Raw genomic sequence first — 19241 nt, 5'->3', positions numbered from 1 at the left:
CCCATTTTGGAGTCCTGCACCAAAGGTTTAGAAATTAAGCTCCCAGCATCATTTCAGATTAGGAATGCACCAAATCCAGGTTTGGATCCAAGATTCAGACTGAACTCATCCGGAAACCTTAACGTTATGCCAGTTCAAGTCATTAAATAACTGATGACATACTTTTTGTTCTGTTCAGTTGATTGTACTTAGGTCCAGGTTTAGTTCCCTTAATGAGCACTTTCAATTTTCAAGTTTTTCATTTGAAATCTGTTATGGCACTTGTTAGTGATTTGTTACAAACTGACTGCTAAATATAGAAGTACTGGTGCCACGGTCTATTGCTGCATGGATTAGAAGTGTTGTCTGACTCAGATTTGTGTACAAATGCATCTTCTTTCTCATATTATTTTGGAGACCAGTATGTCTACAGTCCTTTTATTCTGTGAACAGAGTAAATATGTCACGTGACCATTGTATTCATTATTGATGTATTCAAAATGTATAAGACTTGTGTAATGCAGTTGGTAACTTACAGCAGCTTTATTTAAGGGTTACACCAATTAGCATAGACGCAATATACTGGTAGCCACAAACTAGTGTAACCTCTGTTGTATCTGTTGAATGGACCTATGAGCTGAACAAACTTATACCATATGACTAGATGTACACATGGATGGCCACATTCAATTTTCAGTTTAGACAGATCATCTTCAACTTGACAGGACTATAGGATGGTGTGTGTCAAAACCGATTCCTGGCAGTTTGGTTGAACTGGGGATGTATGGTCAAATTAAGAGTATTTTAGTGGTATGGAATAAGAATAAGAATATGCAGAGGTGTATTACCCATGTTTTGAAAGTATAAACTTAAGCAACTAGCAGGCGCTGCTATAAAGCATATAGTCTGAAGGTGGGGGAACTAGAAAATAGGGATGCACTGAATTGGATTCGGGCCAAATCCAGCCTTTTTTTTTTTTTAAGGATTCAGTTTCGGCTGAATCCACGGTCCCGTCCGAACCGAATCCTAATTAGGATTAATAATTGTGCGCACAAGAATTATTAACCCTTCCCGATCCTAAGTAGCATATGCTAATTTGGATTCCGTTCGGGATTCGTCAGAATCTGTCGGGGTGGGTTGGGGGGTTCGGCCGAACCCAAAAAAGTGGGTTTGGTGCATCCCGACTAGAAAAGAAGGAAAAATATTTACATAGCATAATTCCCATAGGGTAGAGATGTCACCTTTCATGAATGTGCAGTAAGGGGTTCTGTTTTTCATACTGTATAACAGGCCAAATTAAGTATTTGAGGGCAGCTGATTTGTGTAAACCCTTTAAATTGTCTAAACCCATAAAGCATCGTAACCACAAACTTTATTTGGGCTCATCTTGAACATACAGATATTTTGACCTATTTATTTCTACTTACAATTAAACTCATAAGCTAACTCTTCTCTCATTCTATAGGGCTAGGCTATACAATTCCACCTCATTTACAGCAAAAGAAATCAAATAAAATGTCTATATATTATTACATATAATGTCTAAAGCACTGCTTTTGCACACAGTGCTGTACAGCAGAACAATACATTATTATGACAAACACAGGTTAGTTGGGTGTCACACATCATGTATTGAATTCAATTTATGTATTTATTTCTATAAAGAATTAGATAAGAAAATTATTTTAGTATTACTGAACAATTCTCATTTTCACCAACGCACTCAGCCACCCACATTCCCTCACATTCACATGGTTACTGAGCAGCAGAAAGAAAATATATGTATATATATTTGGTGAGAAATCAGACTGAAATTTGACACTGTTGTAAACACTATGGATTTTTATAGAACTGTGAAGTCTATAATGTTAGTTGCAATTATCACCATTTTTGAATCCTGTGATGTATCTCAGTTTCCACATTCTACTTTCAGCTATGCTTAAATTTAGTTTGAGTCTGAAAACCCAATGTAAACCAGGGAAAGACCAACAAGGAAACAATGTGTAAACATTTTTAGTAATCGAATTGCAGGCAACCAAGATGTAAGCGTATTTTTTACATTTTGTCTTTCCATGTACCCAAACTTCATTCTCTGGAACAAATGTATGTTTTATCAATAGTGCTATTTCAGTTGTCGGGGCAGACGTCTGGGGTTTAATTCAGTCACCTCTGGAGAAAGGACAACCAATCATTGACTCCCCTTCTCATTATAAAGCTGTGCCGCCTACTAAGATCAGTTTGTTTATTGTCCTGTCTCCAAGGCGTAGGACAGGGGTTCTCCCCTTTAGTTAGATAGATTTTAGTTTTTATTTTGGAGTAGATGTCCCTTGCCATCCCTCAGGATTTGGGATGGATCTCCCATTGTGCTGATGAGTTCCACAAGGAGCACCATAGCATGTAATCTGCAGACCCAATGTTAGTTAGCCTACACACAACTAGGCTTAAATTGTAACTGAATCGCATACCCCCTTTCTTGTGGTGGATCTCCTTGACTTGGCTGTAGTCCGTTTATTCCCCCTTTTGGGCTGGACTGGGACTCTAGTGCTGGCTTGTATGTTATTTGACTGAATGGAGTGTTGGTAATCCACCATTCAGGGCCTTCTTACCAACCAACAGCTTTAGCCTTGAATTGACAGTTTCCCACTCACCCACAAACCTGAAGTGCCCGGTCAGCTGTCTAGGTGCTGCAACCAGTGTCCCATAAGACAAACAGAATACGGCACAGGTCAGTTCAGCATGTCTGCATGGGACACACTTCCCCTTGGCAGGGCCTAGGGTAACCAAAAGAGACCCAACATATCCTGGAGTTAAGGGCCTTACACAATGCTTTTCTACACTGGGCATCACTAATTGATACAGGGTGCTGCCACGATACAATGCAATAACACCACAGCTGATTGATGCGGTCAGGGCAGTAAGTCGATTCCTACGAAAGGGTCAGACACCTCAATTGAGGTTTACAGGTTCTGTTATGTTCTGTCCTACCTCTTCAGACTTCCTTCTACTCCTGATCTGTTACTTAGCCTTTTTTTAAAACTGATCTTAGTAGAAGCACAGCCTTATAACAAGAGAGAGTCTGAAGAGTCATTGATTGATTGTTCAGCCTCCAGAGGTGACTGATATGACTGAATTAATTCCCATACTTCAGCACTGACAGCATAGGCCTGGGAGAAAAGGATTTATGGGTAAGAAAATCCTCTTATTGTGTACATACATAACATTTCCCTGTAAAGAATGGTAAGGTAAAGGCGGAAGCTTTTCTTGCAGGATAAGTAAGATTATACTGGCAATACCTAAATTAAGGTGGTTTGTGCCATATCAACACTAAAAATAGACATCTATAAAATGTGTGAACCTGATCACCCCTCTGAGCAGGCATACATTCAAAATAGAGGATGCAGGAATCTATTCAAATCATCATCAATATCCTTCAAATAGATGAAGTTAATACCCTACCCTTACAGCCTTCTTGTTTGATCTAACTTTCAGTCTGTATCAGTAATGTTTGCTTTACTCATTTAGGGTTAATAGTTTATATCAATTGATGCCAAAATAAATGCATTTTAAAATGGATAATGTATTATGCACCCAAAGCCTTGAGGCAGCTAACTGGTCTTCATTTCACCATGATTACAACAAGCTGTGCATCTCAAGGGCTGTGTAACATGTGGCATTTTTACACTGATTTATTACCGATGTCCAATGTGGTGTAAAAACACCAAAGCATTAGTATAGAAACACTGTAATAAGCTAGTTGTAAAACACACACATTTTACTTGTGCACTTTCACACCTAGGAGCTGATACTCCCAAGACAAATCAAAGTCTAATAAAATAAATGAATACCCCTGAATTGCTGTCACATGGCATATAAACGTAGTATAAGATTTTTGCTGTGTCATTACATAATGCAATTATGTGGCGTTATTACAGAATATACCATATTTATACTAGCCGTTTAAGTGCGGGTTATTATGCAAGTCATTACCAATACTAATATACAGGGTTCAATAATATATTGCTGTAAACAGTTTTTATTGCACATTGCTTTATGGCACATTGGCATGAAAAATCTAATTAGTGCCAATATAAGATTTTTAAATTAGTGACAACACTAAACCCTTATAACCATTATGCAATAAAATCTACAAAGACTAGCACAGGGTTTTCTAGTTTGATCACTACCAGGGCACTATTTACTAGTAGTTTGTATGTTCTCCCACACTCCAAAAACATACATTCAGGCTTCTATTAGGACTCACCCACTTTCTGTTCATTCCTATAAGATTTTTAGAAGCCTGTTTATAAAATGATAAACTCTAACTTTCACCTATTGATAAATACGCTTCTAAAAATCCCTTAGGAATAAATAGAAAGTGGGTACATTTTTCTGTAGCGAGCTCTAATTTTGCACATTGATAAATCTGCCCCTTAGTGTGTGCATATAGTGTGAATGTAATAGGGAACTTATATTGTGAGTTCCACTGTGGCAAGAATTCATGTAATTTATGAGAAATAGAAATATAATTTCTCATCACTTTAATACAAGTTTCATGCATACAATTAGAGATTGTGTAGCGATCACTTCTTCTATGTCAAGAATTCTGTATAAAAACCCAAACCTCTGTCTCTGTGCAGGAGGTGGAAGCCTAATTCAGCTAATAGATTGCTTAAATCACTAGATTTAGTTAAAATAGTATATAGTATAAATGTTCCCTTCCACAGAATACAATGGGTCACAAAAAATTATGGTCTGGGCAGGATCCCTACATTTATTTAGCCACAGTATTAACATTGCTAAGACCTAGCAAACATCTGCTCCAGGTAGCCATTTTTTATTAATGTTTAGCTGGGGGTGGGTGTTTGTTACCTTGGTTTAAGTTGCCTAAGGTACAGTATACCTGATCTGGTGGTAGGAAATAAAATTGTTTGATTTTTCCCACTTTCATGTGTACTGCATAGTTATTTTTCATGCAATTGTCTTTTTTTTGGCTTATTTGTAGTATGAAAAAAAAGAGCTAGAAGAGGAAGGAAAGAAACGTTATGAAGATCAAAAACTAGAACGTATGGAAACTAAACAAAGGAATGGTGAATTTATCGTACCTTCTGTTAACCAAGGTAAGATAATCTAATTCCCTAAATTTTGACAATAGACTCCGGAAAAGGTATACAGGAACCTCCATTATTACATTACATTATTATGTTCTATACAATTAAGTACAACTGGCAGACTGGATTTAGTTTATGTTAGAAATAGATTCCTTTTCATGTACAAAGTCTATGGCAGACTGTATACCTCGGAAACACCTCAGCCACTTGTAACACTATTTATTTTGGAGCAAATGAAATATTAACACCTTCTTTTTATATATAATGCATGAAACATTAAATGAATTATATATTTATCTTCTGGTTGGCAAGGAACTGCTTTAGCCACTTACTGGGAATCAGCAATTGGTTACATAACATAGACTTTTAATTCACAGCTGTATCTGGCATGAATTCCACAAAAAAAGTGCGTACGCGGGCGAGAAAGGACCAAATTGCTTCCGAGTAGAATGATCAGTTTGAAAAAGATAACACTTTTGAATGAAAGGTCTATTTTTCAAACAATCCTTGTCCTACTTGTTAATTTTAGTTAGCTTTAAACTTTGAGAGCAGAACATGGCTGTAGGCAGTTATACGGTTGTTGCCTAGCAACATTTCATAAGGGCCAAATGAGTTCCTTTGCTGTGCTCCCAGACAGATTATGTTCTGTTAAGGCATCTTCACCGTCTTTTACATTTACTAATAGCAGCATGAACTTAAAAGTTCTAGTCAGCATTTACACGTCAAGCTTCATCGTCTCCATTTTTATGTTGCAAGAATCAGGTTGCGCAAAGTTTCATCTGACGGAAGTTTTAGGTGTTCTCACTTCTTTTAAAATAAATGTTTGTAAAATAATTACTCGTTGGGAGTCACCCTTAAGTGTCAATATAATTGTGTGTTTTTGTGTGTGCGTTTGGGGTGGTGGAGTTAAGGTTTGTTAATAATAACAGTGGGCCTTCAACAAATCCCTAATGGCGGGAGCCTGGACTTAGTACTATATTACTTTCTAAACCTATTGCCAATTAGCAATGATGTGACTGTGCATGGTCAGTGCTTTTATCAGGGATATAGCTTAAGGGCTATAGAGATAACATCCCTTTTCTACTGGCATTGCTTCTAATATTAGTAAATGGAAATAATTGTATATGATATGCACAGAACACTGACAAGCAGACTTTTGCACTAAAATGCTCGCTTGTGTGACATAGCAATTAATGAACTTATTTCCAGTCATGAATTTTAGGAGGTATGCAAGTTCTATCTCATGTAAATGACAAGTACAGTTTCGTTTCTGCCCAAATTTTATTTGATTATGATTTGATTGTCCTTTTCATGTATTTTGCATAAAGTATAAAGCTTAAATAAAAGAGCAGCTATTTTGTTCCAGTTAGGTTTGCAAGAAATAGCTGATTTTTTTAATCATCCCATTAAGACATGCTTTAAGTCTATATATATCGTTAACAATATATCGTTTACATAGTAATACACCATATGCACCTACAGCCATTATTTTTAAATTGAGTCCAATTATCCACAATAGAATGAAGCAAAAAACAAAACCTGGTCTTCTAATTATATGAAGAAAACCCCTTATTTTGGGAGGTTTTACTGGTAATATGGAAAGTTATTTAAAGAAAATTAACTATACCCCCAAACAATGTAGGTCTCTATAAAAATATATTGCATAAACAAGCTCATATGTAAAACCCTGCTTCATCTAAATAAACCATTTTCATAAAAATATACTTTTTTTTAGTAGTATGTGCTATTGCAGGGGTGGGCAAAGTTTTTGGCTCGGGGGCCACATTTACTCACAGGCGGGCCAGGCCGGGCCAACGTCCTCCCACCAGCTCCCCCTCCCCAGCATCCTCCATCTCCCCGACCTGCGGCTCCCTCCATCGTTCCGCTGCGTCTGTTCCCCGGCTCCCCGCTGCGTCCTTTTTTATGGTTGCGCCCCCTGCGTATTGACATCACGAGCACGCACGAAGCGCAACCAATCAGGGCCCAGAAATTATTTAAAGGGACAGATTAAAAAGGCCAACGGGCCGGATGTGGCCTGCGGGCCGTAGTTTGCCCACCCCTGTGCTATTGGGTACTCCTAAATAGAAAATAGCCATTTTAAGAATTAAGGGCCCCATGGGATTATAGGTTTTACAGTGCACACAAACAAGCCAAGGCACACATACATTAACTCCCACACTACTCCCTGTTACAGTTAGAGCTGCATTATTTCCTACCAGGTGATCTCTGAGGGAACACACAGCCCATCACTAAATGGTGGCTCAAGGGAAAGGATGTAAAAGGGCAATATTTACTGATATATATATATATATATATATTCCAGTTTGGTCAGATTCTTTAATAGTTTATACTATGTTAAGTGACCTATCTGTTGGTTAAGCTTTCATTCTGGAGGTATAGTTTTCCTTTAATAGGAAAAAAATGGGATTTAATTTCATGGTATTTTCCCTTAAGGTGTGCATATACAGTAGTTTTCAGTTTGTTTCATTATTCTATATATATATTAGTAAACTAGCGGGATCCAGGACAGACACTTTCTTGGCTTTAAGGCAGTTTATTTACACAGGGGTGCCCATTTCAGCATACAAAACACAAATCATAAAAAGAAATCCTGCCCTCTGGGCGCTACCTTCACACATTAGATTAGTTCCCTCACTAACCTAGGTCCCTTGTGGACTACCAGTAAGAAAACATAAATGTTGTGGTCACCCCTGTACTCACACACTTCTGGGGAATTAGCTCAGCCTCCTGGCTTTCCTTTCAGCTCCTTAGATCCTCAGTCTCTTGGCAGCTTTCTAAAGTCTGGGCTCCCTCTGCTTCTGGCAGTGGCAGGCAGCACCCCCAGCCCCTCTGGGAGTCCTAACACAGAGAAGTGTCCTTTCTGCTCTGTGCCCTGCTCTGAGAGACTGTCTCACACCTGCCTATACAATTAAATACCTTTCCACAGGACAGCCTTCCTGTGGAAAGTAAGCTCCAATAGGTGAGCTGGACTACTGGAATGGATCACCTGATCCGCTTGTTCCTTCCAGAACCCTATACCTTTCAGGGCCAGACAGCAACATCCTTTAAACAGAGCAAACCTTCTCGGTTTATCATCCTCTCCCTTAAAGGTTCCATCTCCCACTATGGAGAACTTGAAGGGAAAACTCACCTTTTCTCTCATTTGTTGGGTCACTCTACCACAATATATATATATATATATATATATATATATATATATATATATATGTGTGTGTGTGTGTGTGTGTTAAATATATATATATGTGTGTGTGTTATATATATAAATATATAAAATACATTTTTCCAATATGAATTTATTGAAAATGTAAGTACTTTGAAAGCTATTTGTAAGTATAATTGCTATAGAAAGCAGCATTTGCTGAACTCCTGGTTGTTACTTTTTAAACAATGTTGCAATGGTCAGTCTCCTCCAGCAAGTCAGGTCTGTCAGTTTGCTGCCTTGTGTTACATTGTTTCAACAGTCATCCACCTGGCAGAATAGAAAGGACAGACAAACACTGCTTTTATTAGCAAATATACATACAAATAACTTAAAAACCATTACAAATTTGCCCTCCGTGGGTTCCATAACTGTTCTAGGGTAAAAAAAATTTTGGCCTCAAGTTTGAATTTTGTGTATGGTGGGGTGCTCAGCCTGGCCAAAAATAAGGAACGAGTTGATCATGTAGCAAATAAGACAGTTTAAAGACACACACACAAAGCTGTTCTAAGGAGATATGAAAAGGTTAAAAAAAATGAAACTTCAAAAATTAAAAAAAAAATGAAACTTCAATATTAGAAAAAACATCAAAAACAAAAAATAGAGAGCAGTTGAAAAAAGCCTTTATTTGTGGTGAAGTATCTGAAAACAACTGAACTGAAAAACTTGTTTGGAAGGCGACCAACCCCTTTAATAGCTTGGTAAACTGGTATTTAATAAGTAAAGCTCCCAAGATGCTCCCAGAAGAATTACCATTGCTTTAATTAGACAGTTTTTATTGGGACAGGAAAAAGCCTTGGTACTAGGGGATATTGCTGACATTATCTAAGCTGTGGACTCCTGGGAAATCTATGACAATTTTTTTCCACCTGAATTCTCATGTTGTTTCCTTCCTTATCTCAATCTGCTCACAGCGCTTTACTTTTATTCTTCTGCTAACAATACAGTTTCATTTTGAGCCAAGGGGCAGTTAACGCATGCACACACACTCGGAGAGGAATTGTTCACAGCCCATCTGTTTGACAGTTTTGACTCCTTTGAGCCCTTATAGTGTGTCGGATGAACCAGAATTAGCATCATTCATTTGAACTTGGTTATTTAACAGGTTTGCTGAAATGTTATTTTCTTTCCACAGCATTCAGTATCTTTTTGGTTCATGTAGTACAGTTGTACATTATCACACTTCCACTATATTTTATTTTGAATAACATGCACATGGCCATATTTATCTGAAAAAGAATTGTGTAATTGAAAAGTGCTAATTTTTTTTGCAATATTTGTGTGTCCAGTTTCCACTTTTTGGGAGAATGTCTCACTTTCTGAACTTTTCTCTCAGTAACTGCCTGAAGTTGACGTTAGCCACATCGTAGAGGAAGGTTTTTTGTAGAACAGTCAATGTAAAATGCTGTATAAAAACTAGAAATCACCTAAAGCGCTATTAGACATTTCCTCTTGGTATTGCATGATTTTCCTTTTTATAAGGACAGAAATCTAAGATTACACCTTATTTTTGTCCTTAGGCCCCTTGCAGTACACTTTTATTCTCGCTAGCATGCACGCAGTATACAGTAGAACCCCAATGTTACCTTTTACAGAGGACCAGAAACACCAGACTCTGGTTTTGCCTTCAAATTATATGATAATCCTAAGGCTTCACTTACTTTTGCTGATGCAGATATGTTATTGGATTTGTTTTTCAATAAATACCTGACCAAATACAGGTATGGGATCCCTTATCCGGAAACCCGTTATCCAGAAAGTTCCGAATCTCCCATAGACTCCATTATAAGGAAATAATTCTTTTAAAAAATGATTTCCTTTTTCTCTGTAATAATAAAACAGTACATTGTACTTGATCCCAACTAAGATATAATTCATTCTTATTGGAGGCAAAACAAGCCTATTGGGTTAATTCAGTTAATTCAATATTTAAATGTTTTTTAACAGACTTAAGTTATGGAGATCCAAATTACAGAAAGATCCCTTATCCAGAAAACCCCAGGTCCCGAGCATTCTGGATAACAAGTCCCATACCTGTATAATCATTTTTGTGTTATTTGTTCAACTAGGTTTTCTTTATCTACTTTTAGGACTTGTTTAAAAATCAGATGATATTTTAGGTCACATTCATATAAAAATATAGAGAATTTTAAAGGGTTCACAAACATTCGAGAACCAACTGTATATGTTGTAGCAATATGTCTACCCACAACACCTTTGTTTATCACACTATACAACATATGTGTCAGCCCACAATTTCTTCTGTGTCTGCTTTAATGGGGGAGGGTAGGTTAAGGAGCTGTACATATTTCTAGCTATTTTTTAATTGGCAGCATTGGGTTATGTTTTTTGCCAGTGTAGATTGCATAACATGTATCACTCTCCACTGCCAACTTTGTTCTTTAACAATTGGTCTGTCAGTAAAGAGACGACAGAAACAGAATAGTAAAATATGACTGGTATATTTTATAAAGACTTTGGGCTTATTAACTGTGTCCTTTGTTTTTACTGTGGTTGCTTCAGACAGGCAAAACAAAGGTAAGAATTATTACAGCACTTTTAATTTTGAGATACATTTTGTATTTCTTTTTTGACAAGAACCTCATGTCCTGTTATTTATAAATGGATACTAAATTGGAGCTATAACTGCAGGACAAGGACTATTTGCTGGACTTCCTGCTCTTGCCATTAGGAAGCAAACTGTGGAAATGTCACTGGAGGCTTTTTGAGCAGCAAACAGGCTCCCCTTTGTGGTGCAACATTTCGTTGGCCCCAAGCCCACACAGATATTCTTTTCGTTTTCTGCCATATTGTTCTTACATATTTTTAAGTTTGAAAACTACCCTTATAAGCACTATATTATCTTTAATCTGTTCTTGTTCTATGTTTTTAATTATTTTGTTTTTCATTTTTTTAAGTTATCAGTGTTTCTGCTATTTTACATTTTTATCTTTTCCTTCACAACTCTTCCATTTCTTCCCTCATCTACCATTTTGCTTCTGCCATTGTATTATGCTCTTATCACTTGTTGTTGTGTGTTCTGCTCCTTTTCCAACTATCTCTTTGTTCTGTGTTTCTGTTTTCTTTCCTCTTCTCCTTTCTGTTCTGCAATTTCTCTTCACGCTGATCTGTTCACCCCTGATTTCCTTTCCCATTCTGCCTTCTCATTCTTTCCCTACATATCATTTTAAACTCTTCTTAGTTCTCATTTCCTTTTTGTTTAAGCTCTTCTGGTCACTACAACATTTGCTTTCCTACTCTCCCTCTGCTTTTTCTCTTCATTTGTGCCGAATCTCATATGGGCAAAAGGGCGAGTGGCATGCATGCTAAATAAAAATGTGGCAACCGATGTTACAAATTACTGTTAGCACAAACAGAGAGAGTGGGTGAAATTAAGGTTAGGGTAGGCTACTAGTAAAAGGCTTTCCATTGGAAAATTTATATATGTATATATTAAGCCCTATTTAAGGGGGTGGTTCAACGTCTCCCAAATCTTTGCTTATAAGCAAAAATCAGACTAAAATTCTGAATTCATAAAAGTTGATAATATTTCCATTTTTCTCAGGAGCACTACACAATTCTTGAGGATGTCAGAGATAAATTGATTTAGATTTAATTCGTTTAGTCCCACAAATCTCTCTCTGCTTGCAAAATGCCAGGTCATTAATAAAAATATTTTTGCTGTAGGATCTTGACCTTAAAAGAGCAGATTCTGTATTTAAACCATAAATCAGTTCAAATTGTCCAGAGATGGGTTTTAGAGTCAGAAATTTCAATCAAAGCAAATTATTTAAAAATTTGGTGTTATCATTACCATTAACACACTAATGCTTGATTTTCATGGTAGTTTTATATAACAATATATCTGGTGTCCTCCTTTCCTGTGACATGCTTGGATCAGCTCACCAGCATAAGTTCAGTAGCCTGTGACTGTCCACAGGTTTTGCTGTATGGGTGCCTAAACAGGCAGCAAATAAATAAGCAAGCACATTTGGTAAACAAGTTTCAGATTTCTATTGAGCATTTACATGCACTGAAGTGATTTACTTTTAACATTTATAAAAATAATGATAGGCTAATATTTTGTCATTATCTGTCACATTTTTGTTTTTTTCTTCATTGCACCCAACATTTTCTCCAGCTATGAGGTTAGGATGCATGTTTTACTAATAATTCATTCTTAGATGATCTAATATTGCAATATTTTATATTTTACTGCAGAAGAGTATACTGTTGGATACAGCCAGTCCAGCCTGATTCATTTAGTGGGACCTTCGGATTGTACACTGCACGGTTTTGTTCATGGAGGTATGCCTTCGCTTAATGTCACTTCTAGCTCTCTAATGTCTCCTTAGCATTGTCGACAGTTTTGTTATATATGGAAAATGATTTCATAAAATGTACTTTCTGTGGAGTTTTCCATTTTGCAACTTTCAGCTGTGCGGGTTTCAATGTAGAAGGTTTAGGCTGATGCCACACGTGGCATTTTTACGCTGCGTTTTTTCTAATTCTCTCAGCGGCTGAAAAACACCCGATATCATCACCCATAGAAATAACTTGAAAAGACTCGAAGCAAACCACACAATGCGGAAATACGTTAGAAAACGCCTTAGCACGGATTTTTCAAGCGTTGGCTGAATTACGCCAGTATTTGCAAAGCAAGCTATTCCTATGTATACGCAAAGGCAGCTGCCAGACCTAGCTGAAATACGCAGCTATTAGGACAATGGAAACGGGATTTGCTACGTCACCAGTACTAGGCTGAAAAACGCCATAGTCAGGGGCTGTGTGGCTTGTGCGGCGTTTTTAGGCTGAGAAAAAACGCAACGTAAAAATGCCACTTGTGGCATCAGCCTAATTCTTGATTTAGCTCATCTGGTTTAACCTATTGCAATCCACCTGCATCACACCAAAAGCAAAACCAGACCTTGTTAGAACCCCAGTTTAAGTCTGTAGAGTCCCCCCCATCTACTCTATATAGAAGATATAAGATTGTTTGAGTTCAAATTCAGTGACTTCTTTAAAGCTTTTAGGCCCTAGTGCAACGGTACTATAAAGATAATGGACAAGTGACTATTGGGTCACATAAAATTGAGACAACATTAGATTAACATGAAACACAATTTTAAGATTTGCCATTTTATTCAGGAGAAAAGCAACTAACAAAGTCACCTGTTTTGCTGACAATTATAGTTTTATTTGCAAATAAGTAAACAATATGCATTGATTTTGTTTAAACTGGATTCTGTGGTTGATATTCAGGTGATTGGGATCCATTTCTGGCACATAAAGTCCAATTTGTAATGCAAAACTAATTTGTTTGCAGTTTGTTTCCAGGCCATTACAGGTATAACGTTTTTCTCTACTTTTTTAGTTTGTGTTAAATGGGTTATTAACCTTTAAATTCACTTTTAGTATCATGCAGACACTAATACTCTAAAGTTGGTCTTCATCTATTATTTTGTATTCTGTATATATTCTGTTTTCCAGTTATTTAGCTTTTTCTTTAGCAGTTTGGTATTTTAGCAGCAATTGGAGATTGGAATAAGAGGGCCTAAATAAAGAAAGATAACTAATAAAAAGTAACAATAGGAATAAAACACAATAATTTTTGGCTGCTACAGTCAGTGACTTTCCATTTAAAATCTGGATAGGATCAGAAGAGGAGGGCAAATTCTTCAATAACAAATAAATATACAAATAAATAAGGAATTGGAAAAACAATTGCAAAGTTGAATAGGCCATTCTATAACAAAAGTTAACTTTAAATATTTCTTGAGCCCAGGCCAGATGACCAATGATGATGCTTGGGTTTGGAAAAAGGAAAACAAGAAAGGTTAGCATAAGTAGAGTAAGTGTAGAAAACCAATATACCTGGCATGCTAACTAGTGAAACCCTTAAACCTTGAATTTAAGCAACAATTCCTTGGGTGATGGTGCGAGTATCTGTCACGAGGGATAAATGGTGAACTTGCTGTGCAATGTACACTTAAGACATTTCTGCGTTTTTTTAACTTACAGTGTTTATAATACGTCAATGTGAATCCCTCAGCAAGAAGGTAGCTCACACTTTGGGGCTGATTTATCTAAGTACGACAGGTCCGAAAAACAAAAAAATCATTTTTTTTTTCGTACTATGCGTATTTTCTGCGTCTTTTTCGTATATTTATGTGACTTTTTCGTACTTTGCGTGACTTTTTCATACTTTGCGACAAAATTTGTGCAACAAAATTGTATTGTTGCGCCGAGTATGAAAGTTTTGGATTCATTCAAGTTTCGGTATTGTGACTTTCCTTAAGCCAGGTTGGAGCTGCAGAGTGCCATTGAGTCCTATGGGAGGCTTCCAAAATCATGCACAGAAGGATCAAAATCAGAAAGGTTTTCACGCCGTTTACGATTGTTCGGATACGAAAACGTTGTGACTTTCGGATCGCCAATGTGATATCATCGTGACTAATACGATTTCCGTGATATTTGCAGAATTATCATATCTAATTCAAATTTTACCTATTTCGGGATTCAAACTCTTACTTTGATGAATGTGCCCCTTACTGTTTGCACGTAATGTTATGCTCCTCTAGTTACATGGTCTCACCTCAGTCCTGCCATTAAGACCAGTCTCCATGGTGTGATGCCAATAGACATGTATGCTAAAAAGGTTTATGGCCCTTGTACTCGTTTACAGGACATCCTTACCAGCCTTATGCACTGTCTTTGGGCCATATTTATAAAGGCACATAAAATTGTTTAAAGAAAATGATATCAAAATGTGTTATTTACAAAGCTGTTTTAGCACATTCCTTTTTGTTTAGCAACCCTTCAGCATGTTCTTGTTTGATTGTAGAGACACAATTATCTATTTTATTTATATTGAGCTTTCCATACCCTCCTATATTTAATAAGCATATTGAATTACGATGTTAGTTTTCCTTTAGATAGCATATGTGGTAAAGAAAGGCATAGACATGAAATACAGACATTTTCCCAGGCTGAAATAATGAGTAGTATCTTTACTGATCCAATGACATAATTTTATTTTCACACGAACACCTACCATCATGTCATTGCCTTTTGTAGTGCAAATAAAACTGGTTACTATGGTAACCCTTCATTATCAAGCAGTTACTCTGCTTTAATTACACAGCTCCAGACAGTAATTTAAAAAAAGGGCACTTTTCAAAACTGAATACATTTGTGGGTTTAAATATAGCACATGTTCATAATATCTAGCATGACTCCCTAATAGAAACTGCAAGGAATTATGCCATTTGAAAAGTCCCTATACAGCTCTTTACTTTTAAGGCACCAGGGAAAGTGCTAATGGAAATTAGACTCACACCCCCTATTCATTATTAAACGGTAAGTGTAGAGTTTGTTTTGGAAAATAAGATAGACGGCAAGGTACCAGGAATAGTAATAAGAGAATGCAGTGGTAATGAATTCACTATAAAGACCTGACAGCTTGAGGTATAGTGACATGTACTTTGCAACTGGGAATAAAAGGGGAAATATACACACTTTAAATGGCAGAATTAATATTAACGTTTTTGCACGTGAAAGTTCAATAAAGAATATTGCCAGCATCTAAGTTCATAGCATTCTTTAATTCTAAGACAATGTAATAAAAGGCACAAGGTTTGCCCAGGTGCTGTAACCCAATAAGACATCTGCTTTTAAAGGAGAATGCAAGTCAAAATTTAAAAAGCATACTGCCCAATAGTCCTCCTATTGTTTAGTAAAAACCCCACACTTTTGGCTCACCTAATCAAATATTTACTCAGTCACACTTACTTCACATTTTCTAGAACAGGCAGCCATCTCTAAAAAGGTATTCTCCCTTCCTTTCCCTCCTTGCTTCATACTGCACATGTGTTTCATTCCCTCCCCCCCCCCTCTGCCAGATCCACTTCTGATTGGCTAGTGGGCATGTGTAGCTCAGAACAGGAGACAGGATCAAGTTACACACATGCTCAGAGAATAGGAAGCCTGCCGCTGGCAGCCTACAGGAAGGGATGAGAGATTTCAGTGATGTCACTGTCTTCACACTGCTGTAGGCTGCCAGCACCATATCTCAGAGAAGCAAGCAGGGATCTGGGAATTTAGATATGCAGTAAGTACTTAAAAAGAATGCCTTTAGACTTACTTTTAATTTATATTAACCTTTCATTGTCCTTTAAAGAAGTAACCAGTAAATGAAACCTGCTGATGGTTGGTTATTAAATCAGTACTAAACTTTGCATTTCAGTCTCTCAAACTATTGCTTGGTTGTTAGGGTAAATTGGATTCTAGCAACCAGATAGTTGCTGAAATTCCAAACTGGAGAGCTGCTGAACTTAAATCTTGATTCTAAAACCACAAAAAACTAAAAAATGACAGACAATTACAAATTGTCTCAATATCTCTGTCTACATTAAATTAGAAGTTAATTTACTGGTGAAGCTTTAATGTAAAAGTTTGTAAACAAATGCATGTTATTTACAGAATATATAATAATATTTATAGAATTTATAATAATAAAGATATGTCAGTAATGTTTGAGACAAAATACTTGGTTTAGGTATGGGATCCTTTATCCAGAAACCAATTATCCAGAAAGCTTACAGGAAGGTCATCTCCCATAGACTCCATTTTCATTTTTTCAATGTTTCCCTTTTCTCTGTAATAATAAAACAGAACCTTGTACTTGATCACAATTTAGATATAAAAAATCCTAATTGAAAGCAAAAACAATCCTGTTGGGTTTATTTAAGGTTTAAATGATTTTTTAGTAGACTTAAGGCAAGGATCCCCAACCTTTTTTTACCTGTGAGCTACACTCAAATGTAAAATGAGTTGGAGAGCAACACAAACATAAAAAAGTTCCTGGGGTGTCAAATAAGGGTCGCTATTGGTTAATTTGTAGATCTATATATACTGACAGCCTACAGGAGGCTCTGTTTGGCAGTACCCCTGGTTTTTATGCAACCAAAACTTGCCTAACCAAGAATTTAAAAATAAGCACCTGCTTTGAGGCCACTGGGAGCAACATGCAAGGGGTTGGTGAGCAACATGTTGCTCCTGAGTTACTGACTGGACCCCATATCCCCAGCATTCTGAATAACAGGTCCCATACCTGTAATAACAGGAAGGAATAGAAGTGTGAGAGCGCATCTGGCTTTTCTTAAATAAAAAGAAATATTAAAATAGGCTTTGAAGGAGAACTAAAACTTGCCAAAGAAGTAGGTTTGAAATACTACATTTCATGTTTGGGCTTCTGTACCAGCCTTGGGGCACCACAGTCATTTAGTTTTAAAAGTATTTTCCTTTGAAGATGCCCCCAGTAGCTTCCCATCTTTCCTTCTGCAAATCTCTTGGCTGCTGTCATTTGGCTGAGTTTAGGGACCAAGACATAATATTCTTTATGTACTGTATGTATACCATATACATATAGGCTTATTAGTAACCAGTTTTCCTAGTTAGTCCATCCATTAAATACTTAGGGGCACATTTACTAACCCACGAATCCGAATTGGAAAAATTCCGATTGGAAAACTAACATTTTGCGACTTTTTCGTATTTTTTGCGATTTTTTCCGGCGCCTTTACGACTTTTCGGAAATTGTCGCAACTTTTCCGTTACCAATACGATTTGCGCGAAAAAACGCGAGTTTTTCGTAGCCATTACGATGCGCTCGTATCTTGTCGCGACTTTTTCGTATTGAACGCTCGTAAGCGGCAGGCGAAACTTTCAGACATAGCATGATTTTGGAAGCCTCCCATAGGACTCAATGGCACCCTGCAGCTCCAACCTGGCCCAAGAAAAGTCACCATACTGAAGCTTGAATGAATCCGAATCTTTCGTACTCGGCGCGAAGGCTACGAAAAAGTTGCGACTTTTCGCGCAAGTAGTAACGCTACGAAAAAATCGCCAGATTTTGCGCAACATTCGGAATGGCAACGAAAAATTTTCCGAAAAATCGCCAAATACCGTTCATTACGAAAAAAACGCAATCGGACGCATTCGGTCAGTTCGTAAGTAAATGTGCCCCTTAGTATTTGTTCTGCTTTATGCCCATAAAATTGCTTTGTATTCAAAATATTCTTGTTTAAATTTCTTATTGAATTTCTCCCCACTATAGCCACTGAAACGATATTCCATATATTTGTTACACTTTGGTTGCATAACTGCTTCCTTATGTTACCTTCCCTCTTGAACTCTAGTAATTCTTTACATGTATTTAAATGTTTCATATGGGCTTTCTCCCTTCTCCAAAGGTACACGTATGTGTGTGCAAATGTTTTATAGATGTTTTAGCTCCCCTTTAAACAAATAATGACTTTATATTAACTACGGGGTAAATTCCAGTGGCAGCTGGAGTGGAAAATATTCTGTTTCAGGAATCACAATATTCACATTTTCCACTGCCGGACAAAGTGTAACCTAATTCCGAAACTGTCTGATAATCGAAACCATATGAGTTACATCTGCTGTAATGGAATGTTTTCTAGCGAACTTGACATCACATAACGATCCGTCACGTTTCCCCTTTTTATTTTTGTTCTTTTAAGAACTTGCCAAAAAAAGCAATATGAAATGGTTTATAATTAAGACATACTGTAGGAGAGATTGAAGGAAATGGCTTGATTTTCCAGACAACGAATGTGGCATTGTAATTTAATGAAATGCCTCTAATTTTAGTAATACAAACTGAGAAATCCTTACTGGCATTTCAGTGCAAGTCATAAATTTGTCTGGTTTAGTGTAAGATGAAGGCAAAATTGTGTATCAGTATACATATAATAGGGTGACTCTGTTTGGTCCAGACTGTGCCCTCGTCAAATATTTTCCAAGATGGGGCACTCATAAAGCAAAATTAGTACACTGAATATGGATAAGCTTCCAAGTCTTTAAAGTCATTCAGCCACTGTTTCCACACACACAAGCAATGTTCCGTC

The 19241-nt window shown here is 37.0% G+C and overlaps 1 protein-coding gene across 4 annotated transcripts in view; it reads left to right on the top strand.

The window, feature by feature from the left end:
* The window catches only part of acot7 (acyl-CoA thioesterase 7), a 117657-nt gene that overhangs the window by 56316 nt on the left and 42100 nt on the right, over positions 1–19241 (top strand). For 2 of the 4 annotated variants that reach the window (XM_004916190.4, XM_031905178.1), the window contains exons 5-7: positions 4982–5096; positions 10831–10845; positions 12529–12615. In XM_004916190.4, coding sequence (XP_004916247.1) covers positions 4982–5096; positions 10831–10845; positions 12529–12615 — 217 coding nt within the window. 4 annotated transcript variants of the gene reach the window in all.

The sequence above is a fragment of the Xenopus tropicalis genome, chromosome 7, assembly GCF_000004195.4.
Source record: "Xenopus tropicalis strain Nigerian chromosome 7, UCB_Xtro_10.0, whole genome shotgun sequence".
NCBI classification, from domain to species: Eukaryota; Metazoa; Chordata; class Amphibia; order Anura; family Pipidae; genus Xenopus; species Xenopus tropicalis.
Note: the sequence above shows the minus strand (reverse complement) of the source record. Positions and strands in the feature narration are given on the sequence as shown.